Genomic DNA, 20,555 nt, shown 5'->3' on the forward strand with positions numbered 1-20,555 from the left:
TGGAGAGCAAAGATTTGTCCAAGACATGGGCTTTGCTTATATAACGCCAAGAATGCCTCTAAGGAGTCTTTTCAGAGGCAAGTATTAGAGGAACAGGAAAGAACCCGTTCTGAGAAAATGTGTTTCCACTTATTGACCAAATGCCGATGAGAAGTCACTGTGACTTCACCGGGTATCACCCCTGTTGGAACCAAACTTTATATGTTGGGGCCTCCCTGACTCCTGATGTGTCTTGTGAGTGTGGAGGGCACAGGAGCCTGTGGGTGAGTGGCCGATCTCTGCTTGTTCCCAGGGAGTCAGTCCTCAGGACCAACCTCAGCTTTTAGAGGTTCCTCTGTAGCTACCGCCTCATTGCCTTTGGGGCACCCAGGGGGATGAGGCACCCTTAGGCTCCTGCCCTCAGGTTTTCTCTACTCTCCCAGGTCACCTCTCCATGTTAACCTGTACACAGGCCACAGGCCTCAGCACATTCTCACTTCTGAGGCAACCTAGGTCCAAGCCAGTTCTTTTCCCAGAGGAGGGCTCGTTCTGTTGGAAATTCAAAACATTGATGGATGGAAATTTTTTTCTTCTAGTAGGGGAAACAATAGCTTTAAAAAAAATGTGTTTCTTTGAGCCAATCTTACTGTGTAATTCATGCTGACCTATTACTGTGTAGTATAGAGTGGCCTTGAATTCATGTCATCCTCCTGTTTCAGCTTCCTGAGTTAGGATTATAGACATCAGCTATCATGCCTTGCCCTCCCTCCCTCCCTCCCTCCCTTCCTCTCTCTCTCTCTTTCTTTTGCTCTCTTGCTCACTCACTTGCTTTTTTATTCCCCCAAGACAAGGTTTTATTACGTAGTTCTGGCTGTCTTGGAACTCACTCTGTAGACCAGGCTGGCCTCAAACTCAAAGAGATCTGTCTGCTTCTGCCTCCAGAGCACTGGGATCATAAGCATGTGTCACCACTGTCTGGCTTGCCCTGCCCTTTTTAACTTCTTTCTAAAGAATATTTATCTTTTGTGGGAGAGATGGGCTCTGATCTTGTTTTAAAGGGATCCTGGATTTAAAAGAATGATGATGAAGATGATGATGGTGATGGTGATGATGGTGATATTACTACTATTACTATTGCTACTGCTGGTTTTTCAAGACAGGGTTTCTCTGTATAATACTCCTGTCCTGGAATTCACTCTGCAAACCAGATTGGCCTCAAACTCCTGCCTCCACCTCCCTACCACCATTATTAATATTATCACTATTACTATTATTGTTGGTGTGATGATGATGATGATGATGATGATGATGATGATGATGATTATTATTTGGGTATTTGGGTCTCTGGTTCCTCGGGCTGGCTGAGAACTTGCTGTGTAGTCAAGGATAACCTTAAACTTCTGACCTGTTATCTCTGTCTCCTGAGTGCTAAGACTACATGTACACTACTATCATGCCTGGTTTAGATTTTTTTTAGATTTGTGTGTACGAGTGTTTGCCTATGTGTGTGTGTGCACACAGTTTGGAAGAGGGCATCAAATTCCCTGGAGCTGGAGTTACAAGTGGTTGTGAGCCACTGTGTGGATGCTGGGAACTGAATCCAGGTCCCCTGCTACAGCAGCAAGTGCTTTAACTTCTGAGCTATCTCTGCAGCCCATTCCCGTGCTTGGTGCTGGGGACCACATCCAGTGTTTTGTGCATCCTAGTTGAGCATTCTGCCAAGTGAGCTATGCCTCTAATCTACCCTCATTTTCTTTTCTTTTCTCTCTCTCTCTCTTTTTTAAAGATTTGCTTATTTTATGTATATGAGTACACTGTAGCTGTCTACAGACACACCAGAAGAGGGCATCGAATCCCATTACAGATGGCTGTGAGCCACCATGTGGTTGTTGGGAATTGAACTCAGGAACTCTAGAAGAGCAGTCAGTGCTCTAAACCTCTGAGCTGTCTCTCCAGCCCTACCTCCATTGGCTTGAGACAGTCTGTAGTCATGTAGCCCAGGTTGGCCTTGAGCTTGCTATCTCTAGTTCAGGCTAGCCCAAGCTGACTCTGAGGTTAGTTTTCTTTAGAACTCTGTTCTGTGCCCTGGTTTATCTTATTCTTATTCTAGTTGCTAGGGTAATAAACAAATGAATGGGGCACTTGCTGTGTCTGTGAGCTTGCTTACCAATGTCCTGCTACTTTTTCCTTCAACACTGCATCCAGAATTTGGTGTTCACAAAGTAGGTAGAAGTTGGAGACTGCTGTCCGTTGACTATCCTGAATTTCTCAAACTCATGTGATCCCCAAGGTGACTTACCTCAAGCCTGTAGTTCTAAACCTGTACTGGGGTCTATCTGTGGAAGGATGATGAAGCTCCAGGCTGTGCCACAGATGCCTGCCTGCAGCATCCTCATGGCCCGAGGTGTGGAAAATTCCTTCTGCTCCAGTGACCTGGAACCAGGGGTCTCCTGGGTTGAGGTGTGTGGCTGTGCTGAGCAGGCTGTGGCTACCTCAGCAGAACACAGTGTTCTTTCCCCCTAGGGAGCCGTTTCTTCCTACTATGTCCAGCGCTATGGATTCCCTCCAGGATGTAAAGTGGTAGCCTTCACTGGGGACAACCCAGGTAAGTGCCTCAGTGGGGGTTGCTCTGCCAACGGACCAGCTGAGTGGCCGTACTTCCTTCTTTTTCCATATACATATACACATACAAATTGAATATATATTATATATATATTATATATGCACACACATAAACACATATATACATATACACACGCACACATGCACACATATACATACATATATATACACACATATATATACATACACATATATATGTGTACATATATATACATACACACATGCACACATACATATATATATTTTTTTTTTTTGAGGAGGGGTCTCTGAAGGCCTAGATTTTACTCCGTAGCCCAGGCTGACCCCTTCGCCCTAGCCACTTAGGTACAGGGAATACGGATGTGAGACACCATACTTGATTCTTACTGGACTTTTAAAGAATTCCATGCCATCCTCTTGGTCCCCCCCCTTTTTTCTACGTGCGTGTGTGCACATATGCACATGTGTGTGCATGTGCACATGTGTGCAGGTCCATGTGCAGACAGGACAGCCCCAGCTATTTGCCATTCCTTGTGTGCTGCCTATGCTCTCTTTTTACATAGGGTTTCTCACTAACCTGGAATGCCCAGGTAGACTATGCTGGCTGGTTGTAGAGCCTCAGAAATGTTTTGTGTCTCCACCTCCCCAGTGCAGCGGATGCCACCATGCCCAGCCCACTGACCAGCTTGATGAAGCCTTTTGTGCTGTTCTTTTTTTCCTTCTGAATTCTGGCTCTTTATCTCAACCCCAGCCTGGCCTCACCACCCTCAAAGGCTCAGGCCTGGGCTCAGGCCTGTAGTGTCTGGGTGAAGGTCGGTGGGTGTGAAGAAGGCAGTTGCCTCCTCACCCCCACCTCCATTCTATTCCAGCCACCACCTCAGTCCTCAGCCCATCCTTCAGGATGCTGTTTTGAGGTCATCCTGGTCTATAAACAGTTTGCTTCTTGTGGCACCCTCTATCTTGCCTCTTCTTTTTCAGTGACTCTCAGGGCCTCTGGTTTCTGTGAAAGGCCAGATGGGTCACACTGAGGAGTATGCTGTGTGGTGTACTCCAGACCCACAGGGAAAGCCATCAAAGGACAGTTAACATTGGAGGGCGTCTCCTTCTCAGCTTCTTCCAATGCTCATGCTTTTAACCTCCATCCTTTTGGTCAACTTGATGTACCGGTGTCGGGGCTTCAACTGTCCTGAGCTCCTGTGATGGAGCTCCAAATTGTCTCCTGTGCTTGGACGGGCATGTGCACAGCCTCCAGGCATGCTCCGCTGCCGAGTTTAGGGGTGTCTGTTCCTGTTCTCATTTCTCCTCCGCTCAGTTCATCCCACTCCACATTTAGGGTGCACTGGCTATGTGCCAGGTCCTCTTTAGTGCCTGGGGCATGTTAGCAAAGAGGGCAGAGAAGATTGCTGCAGGGCACCCTGTGTCTGCAGGAGGCAGACGCCATAACTGCAGCCCTTCCTTTGTCCTGGGTGAGCGCAACCCACTGTGCTCCTGGCTCACCGCCTTTCTTTCCTGCCATGTATGTTCTTGAGGCCTTGGCCCGGTCTCTTTGGTTCTCTGGGTCTGGAGTACCTGGCAGTGGTGGGGAGTTTGTATCCCCGAAGGAGATTTCTCAACCCAAATCCTTGTCTGGAGCAGTCCGCCCTTTGACCCCTGTCACCGTTTGGCTCCTTAAACTCAGCTTGCTTGACTGTGGGTTAAGGCTGACGGTGGCATCTGTGGTGCTGTCTGGTTGGTTACTGCAGTTTGCTCTGTGGATCCCATGTGACCCCTGCTAACCAGAGGTTTCCCTTCCATCCCCAGCGTCACTGGCCGGCATGAGGCTGGAGGAAGGAGATATTGCGGTAAGGTGACTTCTCACACCTATAGACCTTCTGTCCTGGGGACCGGGGTGCTGAGTCTCAGCTGCGTGTTGGCTACTGTCAGAGGGTCTGGTACCTCTAAAAAGGATGGGGGCTCACTAACTTTTGTCAAGCAAGACCCATGTCTGCTTGACAGTGACTGTCTGCTGGACATAGTGGCCGAGGGTTGGAGGAGGACCAGGGTGTTTTGAGCTGCCGGGTATGTGGGAAGATTTCTTCTATGGCTTTTCTACGTCTTACCAGGGTAGCTATTTGGGAAACGATTACTTTGATGATTCAGTATTAAGCTTTAGAAAGTCAATGATGATGTCCATGAGAGCCCGAATCTGGGTAGCTGACCTTTAACTCACGTGGTATGAGGAGAATCAAGAAGAAAAAAAAAAGTTGGCAGTTGTCACCTGCAGTATGACGATCGAAGTGACTGGATGAAGGCAGGCTGGATGCGGAGTACATCACTGGCAGAGGACATTTGTAGGCAAGCCCCAGGCACCTCACCCTCTGCACTGCTTTCCTCAGGTCAGCCTGGGCACCAGCGACACCCTATTTCTCTGGCTCCAAAAGCCCATGCCTGCCTTGGAAGGCCACATCTTCTGCAACCCAGTGGATACACAGCACTATATGGCGCTTCTATGGTAATCCTGGAATTTCTAGCTTGGGAAAAGAAGGTACACACACATCAGGCACAACCAGACACCCCCAAGCTCTTCCTACTAAATTGTGTCATGGGTAGCCGAGACCACAGGGACACATGAGTTCTTGTTTAACAGTAGAACCATCTCCAGAAGAGCCCAAGACCCGTAGTCCCCCAAGCTTGGGTGCAAACTTCACCTCCGATGCTGTTCTGTGTGGCACTGGGTTTGTAAGTGAGGTGTTTGCTTCATGGTGCTCTGACATACATATTTAACTTGACCCTCAGCAAATGGTCTGGGGACAGCTCGTTTCCTGAGAGTTCTTACAGGAACTGTGTACTCTATGTCCTGGTCACAGGTCTTTAGTAGGGTTGGGAGCTACCGGGCTTAGAAGGCTTTTGAGCTGTAATCACCAAGAACCACTGGAGACTATTCAGGTCTCGTTGAGGTAGTTCCCAGCCCTATAGAAGAGGTGATACAAGGTATAGAAACCCCTGTGTGGATCCTACTGTGGCAGTGTCCAGCATAAACAGATCCCAAGATAACTGTGAGTCCAGCACCTTCCAGAACGTCTAAGAAACCACAGTAGAGACTTAGATACTTGAGATTCGAGCTGCCTGTTGTGGTCCGCCCATGGATTGCGGTCTAGCCTGACCTGGAACCCCTCTGCCTGGGTCTCTTTCAACAACCCTGGGTCCAGTCTGGGAGTAAATCCTTGCCCAGCATGTGAGGCACCTGGGTTCTAACCTTACACCACAAAACCTGGAAGCGCAGGACTCATTCTGTGTCATTCTGTTTTCTGCAGCTTTAAAAATGGCTCCCTCATGAGAGAGAAGATCCGAGATGAGTCTGCCTCCTGTTCCTGGAACAAGTTCTCTAAGGCCCTGCAGGCCACGGAGATGGGGAACCACGGGAACTTGGGTAGGCTGGGCCTGTGGACAGGGGCAGCAAGGCTTGGAGCATCATGAGTTGGGGGCATGGAGAAGTTGGGAGGCTTTCTGTCTCCACATGTATTCTCACAAGCTGGTGTGGGCCCTCAGGTTCTGAGGGTCCACTCATGTGGTTATCCTTGACTGATGCTCCATAAACCTCCAGTGAAAGGTCAGACTCAAGTTATGTCTTCTTCCCCTTCAAAATCCCTGGAGATAGCATCAGAGATGGCGGCCCCAGGATCTACTGTGGCCCGCTGCGTCTCAGTATGCAGGTTTCTGCCCCAGACAGAAGGCAGCACAAGGCTATGTCCTGAGGAAGGAAGGGACATGCCTCTTTGAACATAACCCACCTGGTGCTCAGGGTTAGTGAGGCAGCTGTTCCTCAGCTGAGCTGCCAAGTGGAAGTAAGAAAGGTTGCCTCAGAACGGCCCAGGCCTTCCCAGTCCCTTCTGTCCTGAGGGAGAGAAAGGTCTGAGGATATCACAGGACTCCTCCAGAGGATGGGAGGAGGCTGAGGCACAGATGACATAACTTGACTTCATCCTTTTTGAAGTCTTTTGAGAAACTGTTCTTTTGCTCCAGAGTGCTGACAGCTAATCCCTTCCTGGTTTTGCTTCAGGTTTTTATTTCGATGTAATGGAGATCACCCCTGAAATTATCGGGCGTCATAGGTTTAATGCGGAAAACACTGAGGTACTTGTGTCTTTTTCATGTGTATATGTGGTGTGTGTGTGTGTGTGTGTTTACATGTATGATGCCAGTGTGCATGTCTGTGGCAGCCCGAGTATGACACTGGGAGTCTTCCTGGGCTGCTTTTCCACTATATTCATTAGGACAGGTTCTCTCCATCAAAGAAGAGCTTGTTCAGGGGATTCTCCAGCTCCACCTTAGGAGGCTCCAAACTCAGATCCTCTTGCTACCCTGCAAGCACTCTTAACTGCCAACTGTCTTCCAGCTCCAGATACATAACGCTGTTGGCTTTACAGCTACATTCATTGACGCTGGCGTTGAGCCTTGCTTAACAACTGGCCCTCAGCATGTTGCTTTTAGGGTGCATTCTAGAGGTGGGGTCTCAGGAGTGACTTAGACAGGTCCTGTTCCTCCCCCAAGGAAGACTGCAGGTGACCAGAGCTCTCCGTGAGCTCCTGTCAGTTCCCCAGCTGCTGTTGTAGGACGTTTCCTTGGTAACCATATCTTCCACCTCACAGCAGCTTTTGGGTCCTGATGGCAGGAATTTCTTCCTAGTGGGAAAGGCCAGTCAGAGAGACAGTGACATTTGCTGAGGACCACTGGGTTCCAGGCACCATGCTTGTGATTTCACTTTTAACTCTGCAATATAGACTCTACCAGTCCTTTTTTACAGATGGGGAAGTAGAGGCCTAGCCTTCATGACCTGCCCAAAGTCACAAGGACATAGGTGGTGGAGGATGCTCAAACCCAGACCTTCTTGGCTGGAAGCTGTGTTTCTCTCATTTCTGTGTGACCCCCTTCCAGGAGAGTCCCTGTTTGAAATTGATTTTTCTAGTAGTCGCCTGAGAGCTGACACCATGTTTTGGGAGCTGGGGCTAGAGGATGTTTGTTACCCTCGTGGATGTTGGAGGAATCTGGGGGACTCTCTAGTCACTGTAAACAGCAGGTGGACTTGGCTTAGATGGTGCAAATTAAGCATTACACATTCAGTGGAGTGCTTTGGATACAATGTAGAAAGTTTGCTGGGTGTGGTGCCATTGTAATCCCAGCACTCAGAGGCTGAGTCAGGAAGATCTCTGTGTATTTCAGGACAGCCTGGGCTATGTAGAGAGTTTCTGTCTCAGACAAACAAACAAAACTGTAGAAAATTCATCCTGGTCCTCAGGTTGGGGTTAAGTTCAGTTTCTGTTTATAGAGAAAAGATACACATGCCTGCTCTCAAGTACACCAGTTCTAAGCTCATCAAGGAGAAAGTGGAGGTCTTCATTCATCCATTCGGTACATATGTGTGATGTATGTAGATCACATGTGTGCCTGGTGACCTCAGAGGCCCAAAGAGGACATTGGGTCCCCTGGAACTGGAATTATAAGTGGTTGTGAGCTGCCATGTGGGAGCTGGGAACCAAACCCAGGTCCTCTGCAAGAGCAGTCGAGAGAGTGCTAGGTTTACTTCTTTATCTGAGGGGCTGGAGAAGCAGGTCCTGGCCTGGGGGTGACTTCCATCAGAGCTGTCTTCATGTTCCACAGTTGTTGCTGTGGATACTCAGGATAAGTTCATGGCTGTCACTTATGAAAGCATTGTCAGTTTGGCCATGGTGACCTTAAAAACCATTGCAGCCAAGGTGGGAAGATTCCCGTGATATCCAAGGTCAGAGGGGAAATAAATGTTAGAGTCAGGACTTGAACCCTTGGCTGCCAGAGACAGCGCTGAGATGTGAGGTGAGAGCTGTGTTTGCACGAATTTGCAGCAGGTGACATTGGTTACAGTAAGATCACGTGTGTACACACACACAAACATGAGGACACTCAACCCTCACACTGTGCCTGTCTTACACACACACACACACACACACACACACACACACATGAGTCCCTCACACTGTGCCTGTTTTACACACATGCACACACGCACACACACAGACACACACGAGTCCCTCACTGTCCCTATTTTATACACATGCACACACACACACACACACTAACCCAGAGTCCCTCACTGTACTTATTTTACACACATGTGTACACACACACACACACACACAGTCCCTCATGTTGTGCCTATTTTCTGGAGACAGGTCTCAGCCTTCCCTGGGGATGTGGAGATCCGAGCACTGATCGAAGGACAGTTCATGGCTAAGAGGATTCACGCAGAAGGCTTAGGCTACCGAGTCAGTAAGTGAGGGGTCAGTTGGTTGTGTTCTGGGGCATGTGGGAGTGCAGGGGATGGAGGGGGAAGAGGTTCAGAGACAGAAGTGTTTACTCAGGCCTTACATTAGAGGATGCTATGGGGAGACGGTGGATGGACTTGGTTCTGGGTGAGATGAGAAAGCAACTGAGGTGCCTTAGAACAGGTATAGATGTGGAGGCAGGGTGGCCTGCTTCTCAGCTCTGTCACCGCTAAACCAATCACTACTACATCATGGATGGTAGGCATTAGGAGAGGTCTTCCTGTGCCCCCCAGCTGTGTGCTAGCTGCAGACAAACATCCTGAACTTATTTAATTATTTAGGTTTTTTTTTTTTTTTTTTTTTTTTTTTTTTTTTGTTGTTGTTGTTGTTGTTACAGTGTTTCTCTATGTAGCCCTGGATGTCTTAGCACTTTGTAGACCAAGTTGCCCTTGAATTCAGAGAATTGCAGCCTGCCTCTGCCTCTTCCTCTTGTGCTGGGATAAAAAATCGAGCCAACCAAGTTTGAATTTTTTTTTTTTTAAATCCAGAAGGTCTCCGGAGCCCCCAGAAGTCTCTCAGAAATGAGATTGAGTGAGTAGGGCAGAGAAGTTGTTTCTGAATGCCTAATAAAGGGTCTTTGGACCATCAATAATGGACATTTAGGCACAGAGGGGTCATCCCAGCAGCCTAGAGTACAGAAGGCACAGGAAGATCATACGTGGTTACGTATATAAAGACACTTACCCCCTTAGCAAGTTAAAAAGCAAGAATCAATCCTGCTTTGCAAGCCATGCTATGTTCTTCTCAAACAAGACCTCCAGGTTTTACGGGGGTTCCTCTTTTTTTCTTTTTTAAAGATGTATTTATTATTTATATGAGTACACTGTTGATCTCTTCAGACACAGCAGAAGAGGGCACTAGATCCCATTCCCATTACAGAAGGTTGTGAGCCACCTTGTGGTTGCTGGGAATTGACTCTGGAAGAACAGTCAGTGCTCATAACCTCTGAGCCATCTCTCCAGCCTGGGGGATTCTTTTTTTTTTTTTTTTTTTTTTTAAATACATTTATAACCTGTGTATGGGGGACAGGCACACAATCAGCAGGAGAGTGGAGTCTGTTTCGCTCTTTCTACCGTGTGAGCTCTGAGGCTTTAACACTTGCTACCAAGTGTCTTAATCTGCTTAGCTGTCTCTCAGCAGATATTTTTTTTATTATTTTTATTTTTCATTTTAAAAATTTAATTTGTGTATGAATGCTTTAACTGCATAGATGTCTATGTACCACTTGTGTGCCTTGTGCCTGCAGAGGCCAGAAGAAAGCATTGAAGCCCCTGGAACTGGAGTTAGAGATGGTTGTTTGCCACTATGCATGTGCTGAGAATCAAACCCAGAGTCCTCTGGACAAGCAGCTAGTGCTCTTAATCACTGAGTCATTTCTTTAACCCCTGTTTTTTTTTTCCCCCATAATTTTGACAATGAGACCCAGGACCTCATGCCTGCTGGAAAGTACTCTACCACTGAGCTGTATCTCCCAGTGTCAAACAGGACTTCTTAGATACACACGCCTGCAAACACAAAGATGCACACATGGAAGTGCCTGTCTGTACTTCTCCAGGCTGTTGGGTGGATTGGCGAGCTCAGGGTTTGTTCTTGGTCAGTCATTAACATGTTCAGTTTTAAGAACTGCCTAAGAACCAAAAGAGCATTTCAAGAATAGATACTCATGCATAAATAAATAAATAAACAAAAACAAATAAATGTAAAAAAGAATGTTGTTGGCCTGGGTTGGGCATGGCAGCACATACTTGTGAACTCAGCCAGATCAGGAGTTCTAGGTTATCCTCTACAACAGAGACAGTTTGGGGCTAGCCTGGAGTAGATAAAATCCTATCTCAATCCCTGTCAAAGGATGATAAGAGGACAGATGGCTCGGTGGCTAAAATGCCTGCTACATTTAGAGAAGACTTCGAGTTCAGTTCCCCCACTCAAGTGTAACCCCAGATCTGGCGGACCCAGCTCCCTCTTCTGGTCTTCACAGGCTTCCGTATGTATATTCACACACAGAGACCTTACACATAGAATGAAATAAATCCTTTTAAAGAGTGAGATAACAACAACAGCAACATCATCATCAACAACAGTAATAACCCCATCAAAGCTTTTTATAAGATTTGGGTATGGAACACTTATCAATAGAAGAAAACTTCGATTATTAGTTTGTTGGGAGGTTTGTTTTTTTTTTTTTTTTTTTTCCTTTTGGACGGATGGGGTGAGGTGGAGCAAAGTAGATGGTGGTGGAACTCGGAGCCTTGTGTTTGCTCTGCCAACTGAACTACATCCCCCAACCCCACATTCTTTAATCTTATAGTTGGTAAAGACAATAAAGGCAGAGGAATTGTGGATTCCCAGGCAAATTACATTTGAGGGGCCTTGCATGGACAAGCCAAGCTTTGGGTCTCTCTAGAGCTCTGGAAGATCAGAAGATCAGCCATAGAGCTACCACAAGCCATCCATGGCTGAAGGACAGTCCTTTCTGTCCTTGAGAGAATTGCTACAAGCATTTCAGTTCTGTTTCATCTTTTGTCTTACAGTGCCCAAGACAAAGATTCTGGCCACAGGAGGAGCGTCTCACAATAAAGACATCTTGCAGGTATGTGTGGTGGTGGTCCTGTACCACAACCTCTTCCTTGTCTTGCATCTAGGAGCTGGATGTTTTCCTTCATCGCTCTCCCCTTAGTTGGGGGAATCAGCTCTCACTGACGCTGGAGCTCTGATTTGACTGAAATGGCTGGCCAGCAAGCCCCAGGGATTTGATTCCTCGGAGCTGGGATTCTAGGCATGTGCGGCACATTCAGCTTCTTTACATGGATTCTAGGGCTTGAAAGTCAGGTCCTTGTGCATATACAGCAAGCACTTGACTGAACGAGCCATCTTCTTAGCTGTCCATCCATTTGTCTTGTGACATTTTGAGGTTCTGGGTTTGATTTTCAGCACTGAAAATAAACAAACAAACAAACAAACAAACTTAAGTCAGACTTTATATTGCTTTGATAAAACATTGTGAGTAAAAGCGTCTTAGGGAGAAAAGGGTTTGTTTCACCTTACAGCTTATGATCCACCACTGGAGGATGTCAGAGTGGGAAGGCATACAGGATCCTATGGACAGGAACTGAGACAGAGCCCATGGATGGGTACTACTTACTGGCTTGCTCCTCATGGCTTGCTTAGCCTGCTTTCTTATAGAACCCAGGACCACTTGCCCAGGGGTGGCCCCACCCACATCAATCACTAATTAAGAAAATGTCCCCATAGGCTTGTCAACAGGCTGAGCTTATGAAGGCACTTTCTCAACCATGTTTCTGACTTACTAGATAACTCTAACGTGTGTCAAATTGACCACTCACACACATGAGGATCCTCCTTCCCCAGATACATGAACACAAACACAAGAAAGTACAGGGGCCTGGACGTGGTGACGCACTTTTTAAAGTCCCAGTGCTCAGGAGGCAGCAGCATGTGGTTCTGTGAGTTCTAGGCCAGCCTGGTCTAAATAGCGCTACACCAGCCAGGGCTACATGGTACGATCACGTCTTAAAAGAAAAGGCACAAGGCATGGCTTCCTGCTTAGAGTCTCTACATTTGGGAGGCAGAAGCCAGAACATGATGTGTTTGAGGTTAGCCTGGTTACATAGAAAATTTCAGGCTGGCTTGAGCTATGTGGTAGGGTCTTGTCTTTTAGGTCTAGAGTCAGCCTGGAGACTGTAGTCCTTCTCCAGGGTCTTCCTGTCTCATCACTGGCTCACACAGACTTAAGGCCGCAGTGGTTGGATGGAGGCATCAGAAGACGTGAGGGAAGAGAGCAGAGGGTAGAGGGTTCTAAATGATCTCTCTGAGCGATGACTCACCCATTCTAACTCCTGTGTCCTTCCTAGGTGCTTGCAGATGTTTTTGGGGCCCCTGTGTATGTCATAGACACTACCAGTTCAGCCTGTGTTGGCTCTGCGTACCGAGCTTTTCATGGTAGGTCAATGAATGGGGCAGGACTGTCTCACAAGTGTTTTAAGCACCACTGGGCTGAGAAGCGTGGGAAGGGGGGGAGAGTGCGTTCCCTGTTGAGGGCAATGGAGTCTCAGGACTGTTAGCCTCATTTATATCCCTTCCAGCAAGAATGAACCCCTACCGTTTGTCTTGTATGCTCTAGTTAGAGTGGAGAAAGAGAGGTAAGATTCACATTGGATGAGGCCTGTCCAAGTCAAACTCTGAGACCAAAAAGGCCACAGGGCATGCCTAAGGGCAGTCTGTGTGTTGGTCTGTACAGCCACAGGAGATGACGGGAGATGAATAGCAAGAAATTGAGACAGTGGTGAAGGCCTCAGAGCCAAGAAGTCCAGAACCATGGACAGCTCCCCAGAGGCCCTCGCTCTCCTGGCTGTCTCCTGAAACCTCAGACATTACTGGCAGACAGAGTTAGTTAAGGTTAAGGTTTACCCTGTGACCTGTCTGCTAGGGAACTCCTGGCTGTCACGTGCATCAGGGGCTCCACCCTTTCTCCCAGGGGTTCATTCTTTCCCTGTGAACTCACTCTTCAGTACACCTACTTAACGTTTCTTTCTTTCAACATTGAAAAAGAAGACTGGAGCGCTGTCCTCTCAGTAACAAATCTTTACCCTCATTCCTCTTTCTCCTCCAACTCCTGCAACTTCATGTAGCAAGATTATTGGAGAATTTACTTCCAAATTTTTACTTCTTACCCCGGTGCTGGGAACTGAACCCAGGGTCTTCTATTCTTATGCTTGTCAGTATTTGGTAGACTGTTTTATAAGCCCCCCCTCTCTTTAATATACTTTTTGTTTTGAGATGAGGGCTCACCGAGTTGCCTAGGATCCCAGGTGAGCCTTGAACTTGCCATTCTCTGATGTGTATAACAAACAAACAAAAAAATCACCCCATTATAAGTATTTTTTTTTAATGAGCAATTTTGCTATCAGTAACTTTCAGTAACTCTTCTGAGCTGGGTGACTCCAGTTTAAAGACTTGTTTTTTGTTTTTTTGTTTTTTTTTTTTGTGCTGTGCTGGGTAGGACCCTGAGTCTTGTGCAGGCTGAGGAGGCGCCTACTGCTGAGCTACCCTGCCCGGTTGACAATGTTTTGTCACCATAGCAGCTTCTGACACACTCACTCAGTTAACACCCTCATGTGACATGCATGGATGTGATAACCTTTCCCCTCTAGGTCTTGCTGGAGGGACAGGTGTGGCCTTTTCAGAGGTTGTGAAATCAGCACCACAGCCCAGCCTGGCTGCCACCCCCAACCCAGGAGCTTCCCAGGTGAGAAACCACTGAATTTTTCTCTTAGTGCTTGCCTCTCAATCTGTCATGGGCCTTTTTTTTCTTTTCTTTAAAAGATAAGTTTTTCTCTCTCATCTATATTAAACCTGCTGTACTTAACCAGAGGGAAACTTTACCTTACCCACCCTACCCGACTCCCACCGCCCCCTCAACACAACCCCACCACCACACACCACACCCAACACACACACTCCATTCCACACACAACTCACAGTACTTGGGCGTTGAACCTAGGGTCTCACTTATGTGAAACATTCACTTGACTACAGAATTACATCCTTGGCATAAAAAAAGAAGCCAAGGGTGCTGGGAACTGAACCTGGGTCCTCTGCAAGATCAATACATGGTTTCTTTGGTTTATTTATTTATTTATTTATGGACATTTTATTTATTTACATTTCAAATGTTATCCCCTTTCCTGGTTCTCCCCCCCAAAAAAATCCACTATGCCATTCCCCCTCCCCCTCCTTTTTATGAGGGTGCTCCCCCACCTACACACTCCTGTGACTCCTTGCACTGGCATTCCCTCACACTGGGGCATCGAGCCTTCACAGGACCAAGGGCCTCTCCTCCCATTGATGCCCAAAAAGGCCATCCTCTGCTACATATGCGTCTGGTGCCATGGGTCGCTCCATGTGTACTCTTTGGTTGGTGGTTTAGTCCCTAGGAGCTCTGGGGGTGGTCTGGTTGGTTGATATTGTTGTTCTTCCTATGGGGTTGCAAACCCCTTCAGCTCCTTCAGTCCTTTCCCTGACTTCTCTACTGGGGTCCCTGTACTCAGTCCAATGGTTGGTTGCAAGCATCCACCTCTGTATTTGTCAGGCTCTGGCAGAGTCTCTCAGTTTTTAACCAATGCACCATCTCTTCAATGCCTCAATTTTTCAAATGTAAAAATAGAAACAAAATTATTCTTTCTTTCTTTCTTTTTTCTTTTCTTTTCTTTTCTTTTCTTTTTTTTTTTTTTTTTTTTTGTCTATTTGTTTTTTCAAGACAGGGTTTCTCTGTGTAGCCCTGTCTGACCTAGAACTCACTGTATAGATCAGGCTGCCCTCTGCCTCCTGAGATCTGGGATTAAAGGCATGTGCCGCCACCACCCATCGAACAAAATTTATTTTGAACAATCTATTTCATGTAATCTAATTTATCCAAAATATCATTGTTTTAATATGTAACTGCTTAGAGAAAATACTGATGTCATAATTCTTATCAGTTTTGCATAAGGTTTGTGAAATTTGGAATGTGTTTTATAATTATATATATATAGATATGTATATGTATATAATTATTTATTCATTTAAATTTTTATTTATTTTATGTGTGTGAGTGTTTGGTCTACATATATGTTTATGCATCATGTGTGTGTACGGTGCCTGAGGAGGCCAGAAGGGGGTGTTGGATCCCCTGGAACTGGAGTTACAGACCATAATGGGTCACCATGTGGGTACTGGAACTCAAACCTAGTTCCTGTGGAAGGGTAGCCAGTGCTCTAAACCACTGGGCCATCTCTCCAGCCCCTGAATTTACATTTTTAAACTTTGAAGCTGCAAGCAGCTGTGAGAGTCACTTCCCCTTCCGCTTTAGTTACATACTGCTTTTTCTGCCTGTCCAGGTCTATGCAGCCCTTCTTCCTCGATACGCTGAGCTGGAACAGAGAATCTTGTCCAAGGCCCAGGAGGCTCTGGAATGAATTCTTCCGGCCCAGGCACCCTGCTGCCTCCCAAGTGGCACTTGTCCTTGTGTTTGGTCTGGGCAGCTTGGCTGTGCTGACTCTGCAGCGTTCCTGTCCTGTCCTGTCCTGTCCTGGACCATCCTGAAGCCATGACTTCTTGGAGACTTGTGGGCTGCATGTCCTAGGATGGAAAAGCAATTTCTCCTTTTCTGTCTTTCGTTCAGGAAAACACTGTAGGGTATGGCCACCAAAGACAATCATGTTCCCCTTTCAAAGGGACCAAACAGCTGCCTAGGGAGAGACAGCCTTTTCCCTGACTCTGACCACTCCTCCTTCCTCAACTTCAGCCATCTCCCCCATCCTGGAACCGCCCCCTCCAGCCTTCCCTGCAAACCAAACTAAGCTACTTCTCTCCTGCCTGTGACCCTCCTTGTTTCTGTAGGTGTCTTCCCAGAGCTCTCTCCTCTCTGTCTGTCTGTCTGTCTCCTTCATCCTCCCTCCCCCTTTGCACTGGTTTACTTCCCACTCAAGATGACCTTCGTGGACCTGGTGAATATTCTTCCTTCCCTTACCCCCAGCCCTGCCCAGAGACTGCCTGACTGGGTTTTTCCCGGTGACCTGGATGGGTATTTCCCAGGCTAAATACTTCCAGGTTCTTCCGTACTTCGTTGTAGTTCACATGATGACAAAAGTATGTGTTTCCAGAAGTTTCTAAATTCTGGCTTTCTTTTTATTTTGGGTCTCCTGCAGCCCAGGCTGCCCTCAAACTTTCTTTGCAGCCAAAGGTGACTCTAAGCTTATGATCTTCCCGCCACCACCCCCCAAGTATTTGCCACCACACCTGACTTACGCAATACCAGAGATGGAACCCATGGCCTCACGCATTCCAGGCAGCCGCTCTACCTGCTGAGCCGCATGCCCAGCCTGGATTTCCTTTTTTACTTGGTGTGCTTTGTGACTCTCACTTCCACATGTCCTATTATGTTTGAGCTGTGTCTTCCCTCTCCACCCGTTTTGCTTCACACTTTTCCTGGCGATCTCTCTCCAGCATCACCCCTTAGAGTTTTCCTCTGCCGCAAGGCCGTGCTGAACTCTGGACCACCGGTTCTGATACAGTGGCAAGATGTTGCAGACAGGTGTGAGACCAGGATCAGAGCAGTGACTGCTGGGAAATCAAAGGGACACAGAACAGATGGGAAGAGACTTGTGTCTAGGCATGCGGTCGCTTGGAAGGCTTGGTGTGTGAAGGGGGAAGAAGCAACGAGCAGCCATCTTGCCCACAGCAAACCTACAGTGCAGACAGAAACGGCCACTGGGATGCTACTTGTTACAGAGATTTTACACTACCAACCAACTGCAAAGGCATCTGGGACCACAGAACAGTTAACTAGTTAACTTAGACGACATTCCAATCCAACAGATCTTCCTTACAATAAACCAGACCAAAAAAAAAAAAAAAGAAAAAGAAAAGAAAAGAAAAGAAAAAGGCCACCATAGGTGACAAATTAAAGAACAAATCCAAATGGAAACAGGGCAAGCCTATGTGAGAAGACACTGAACAGAAGGATAGACCATGGCAGATCTGGCGACTTTTACAACACAGGAAGTTCAAGGAGGCACCAGAAAAGAGGGAGGAGAATAAAGACAAGATCCCTGTTGATATTTAGAACTTCCCAAAATAAACAAAATCTTGAAAATACCTAAAATCCATCTCTCCCGGCTTCCCCTTTATTGGAGCAGGGGTTTGAACCTGTGACTTTGAAGCTGCTGGGCAAGCCCTCTTTTACTGAGATGTACCACTAGCTTCACAAATGTGTTTTGAAAGGGTCTACCTTGTAATTTAGATGTGTTCTGGGACTGTTTTGAGGTTTGTATGTCACTGGCCCAGCATCAAAAGGCTTAGACCATAAAACAAACTGAGGCAGTGGGGGGGTGGAGTTGGGGGGAGTTAGGGAAGGTGGACAGGGAGGGAGGATGTTTTTGGTGGGGAGATGCCTCAGGGGTTAAGAACACAGGCTGTTTCTCCAGAGGACCTGAGTTATGTTCCTAGCATTCACACAGCAGTTTACAACTATCTAACCCCAGTCCCAAAGGGATCTGACAGCTTCTTCTGCACTCCAAGTGATACATACACACAAACAGGGAAACAGCCATACGGATAAAATAAAGATTAAAGAAAACCCTGACACAATATTCCAACATACATTGGGCAGTAAATACATTTTGTGTGGTGAAGGTAAAAGTGAAGCTGTCAAGACCAAAGATGCCATTGCTTACAAAAGGAAGGCCCAGGAAGAAAGTAACAGGACAGGGTAGATTTCTTCCTTGTGCATCCGGCAAGTGTGCAGTGTTTTCTGTGTTCACACCTAACACAGCTTGGTTTTATTTATTTATTTTTTTTTTTAAAGATTTATCTATTTTATATATTTAAGTACACTGTAGCTGTCTTCAGACACACCAGAAGAGGGTATTGGGTCCATTACAGATGGTTGTGAGCCACCATGTGATTGCTGGGGATTGAACTCTGAACCTCTGGAAGAGCAGCCAGTGCTCTTAACGGCTGAGACATCTCTCCAGCCCCCTACCATGGCTTGTTTAAGTTAGCGTGATTGGTCTTGAGTGGGCTCGGGGAGTGGTTAGAGAAGGGTATTTGCTGGGCTGGAGCCTTTAAAAACTCTACTGTTTTTATTATCACTCCTGACTTAATAGTGAAAGCCACTCAGCAGTCCCATCCTTAACTACATTTCCTAGGAACCCTGGGAAAGTATGGTTTCATGGACCCAGGCGTTCTTCAGTCTTGGTAGAACCAAGGCCACAGGCCCCACCAGACTCAACAAGACTAGGAAAGGTCACTGAATATGCAGGCAGGCACACCGGAACATTATCAAAGAAAAATATAAGGACTACTGCTGCAAAGACTTATGATCAGAGTTTGAGTTCCAAAGTCTACGTGGTGGAAGGACAGAACCAACACCAGCAAGTTGACCTTTGACCTTCACACTTAGGCTATGGCAATGTGCATCCCCTCACCCCTGATGTAAGAAAAGGACAAAAGTGCACTCAGGTCTCTACCTTAGCTAAGCTATCTAATGTTTCAGTCATGCCTTAGCTATGTTTGCTTACCGCTTCTTGGCATCCTCCTAAAGACAACTGTCACCATACCAGCAGCCAAAGGGGGAACCCCACATGGAAGAATGTTAAATGGCACTGCTTGGACAAAGTTGTCGGCTGGCATAGGACAAAGGGAAATGTTCTCATTTGCTTTCTCTTGCTGTGATGAACACCATGATCAAAGGCCATGTAGTGGAAGAAAGGGTTAGTTTCACCTTCCCTTTCCAGGTCACAGTCATCCCTGAGGGAAGTCAAGGCAGGAACTGAACAGGCACTATGGAGGAATGCTATTTACTGGCTCCATCACAGACTCATGCTCAGCTATGTTTCTTATACAGCCCAGCCACACAGACCTAGGAATGGTGCCACCCACAGTAGGCTTGTCCCTCCCACATCAACCACCAGTCAAGACAGTCTCTCACAGACATGGCCACAGGCCAATCTGATTAGGGGAGTTCCTCAGTTGAGAGTCCCTCAGATGACTCTAGACTCTGTCAGATTGGCAGCTGAAGCCATCTGGGGCAGCAGAGGAGAAATAAGAAGTACAAAGAGTTCATTGTTGCATGTGCGATTTTGAGGAGTTGAAAATATTTAAAATTGCAAAGGAAATACTTGAGGCTTAAGTAGTGAAAAAGGAGAACTGAGCAATAAACTATTAAGTACTAGGAAAGGCATTAGTGTGGAAAATATTATATAATCAGTGTAAGTTTTTTAAAAGCAAGAAAAATGCAAATGTCAGCACGATGGCGATGGGTCAGCAGGTAAAGATGTTTGCCGCCTGAGTCCAACCCAGTGTGGTAGGAGAGAACTGACTCCACAAGTTGTCCTCTGATTGCCATACAGGTGCCCTGGCACATGCATACCCTCATGTATACACAATGAATAAATCTTAACAAATGCAAATTGTCCTCAAGAAAAGGCAACAGATCATATAACCAGTAATACATGGTAATTGCAGCTTTGAGCACGCAGTAAGCAGAAGTCCTAGCATGAGCCCAGTCAGTAAATGTGAGAGCCCTTAATCCACCTACTCAAAGAAAAAGAATTTCCAAACAGTGTACAAACCACTGCATTCCTGTGTTTAGAGGAGACAGGCACAGAATTAGTGGTTGAGAAAGACCAAAGAGCGGAGTGGGCAGCAATAGTCCAGACAAAGCTCACAGAAGGCAGAAACCGCAACCTCCGTCTCACCATGCAGAGCTGAAGTAAGAGACATAAAGAGGGACACCATAATGTTAAGGGTTTCATTTAACAATTGTGATGTGCCCACCACCAGAGCTACAGACTCAGCTATTTGTTTTGTCAGCTAGGAATGACATTCTGGAATCCTCTGCCTGGGCCCGAATCCTGTGTGCTGTCTTCCTTTCCCATTGGCTGAATCCTGTCAAAGCACGTGGCGTTTGTGCAACAGCAGCAGGGAAAACAGACAGCTGGGAAGAACAGAGTTTTAACACACCGCTGTCCTCTTTAAAGGATGCAAAGCGGTATGCAGGTGGCTTCTACAAAGTATACCTAAATGTACATTGAATGTTCTCCTTTGCATGTATGTGTGTGCGTATGTGTGTGTAAG

The 20,555-nt window shown here is 46.8% G+C and overlaps 1 protein-coding gene across 1 annotated transcript in view; it reads left to right on the plus strand.

Annotated features, from left to right (window-relative positions):
• The window catches only part of Xylb (xylulokinase), a 35,850-nt gene extending 18,459 nt beyond the window's left edge, over positions 1 to 17,391 (plus strand). The window contains exons 10-19 of the mRNA XM_034484397.2: positions 2,503 to 2,584; positions 4,381 to 4,421; positions 4,956 to 5,071; positions 5,874 to 5,989; positions 6,620 to 6,693; positions 8,766 to 8,862; positions 11,450 to 11,508; positions 12,791 to 12,878; positions 14,090 to 14,184; positions 15,815 to 17,391. Coding sequence (XP_034340288.1) covers positions 2,503 to 2,584; positions 4,381 to 4,421; positions 4,956 to 5,071; positions 5,874 to 5,989; positions 6,620 to 6,693; positions 8,766 to 8,862; positions 11,450 to 11,508; positions 12,791 to 12,878; positions 14,090 to 14,184; positions 15,815 to 15,892 — 846 coding nt within the window. The 3' untranslated portion in view covers positions 15,893 to 17,391. The remainder of the gene's footprint in view (positions 1 to 2,502; positions 2,585 to 4,380; positions 4,422 to 4,955; positions 5,072 to 5,873; positions 5,990 to 6,619; positions 6,694 to 8,765; positions 8,863 to 11,449; positions 11,509 to 12,790; positions 12,879 to 14,089; positions 14,185 to 15,814) is intronic.
• The last annotated feature ends 3,164 nt before the right edge of the window (positions 17,392 to 20,555 follow it).

Source organism: Arvicanthis niloticus, chromosome 21 (assembly GCF_011762505.2).
Source record: "Arvicanthis niloticus isolate mArvNil1 chromosome 21, mArvNil1.pat.X, whole genome shotgun sequence".
Classification (NCBI taxonomy): Eukaryota; Metazoa; Chordata; class Mammalia; order Rodentia; family Muridae; genus Arvicanthis; species Arvicanthis niloticus.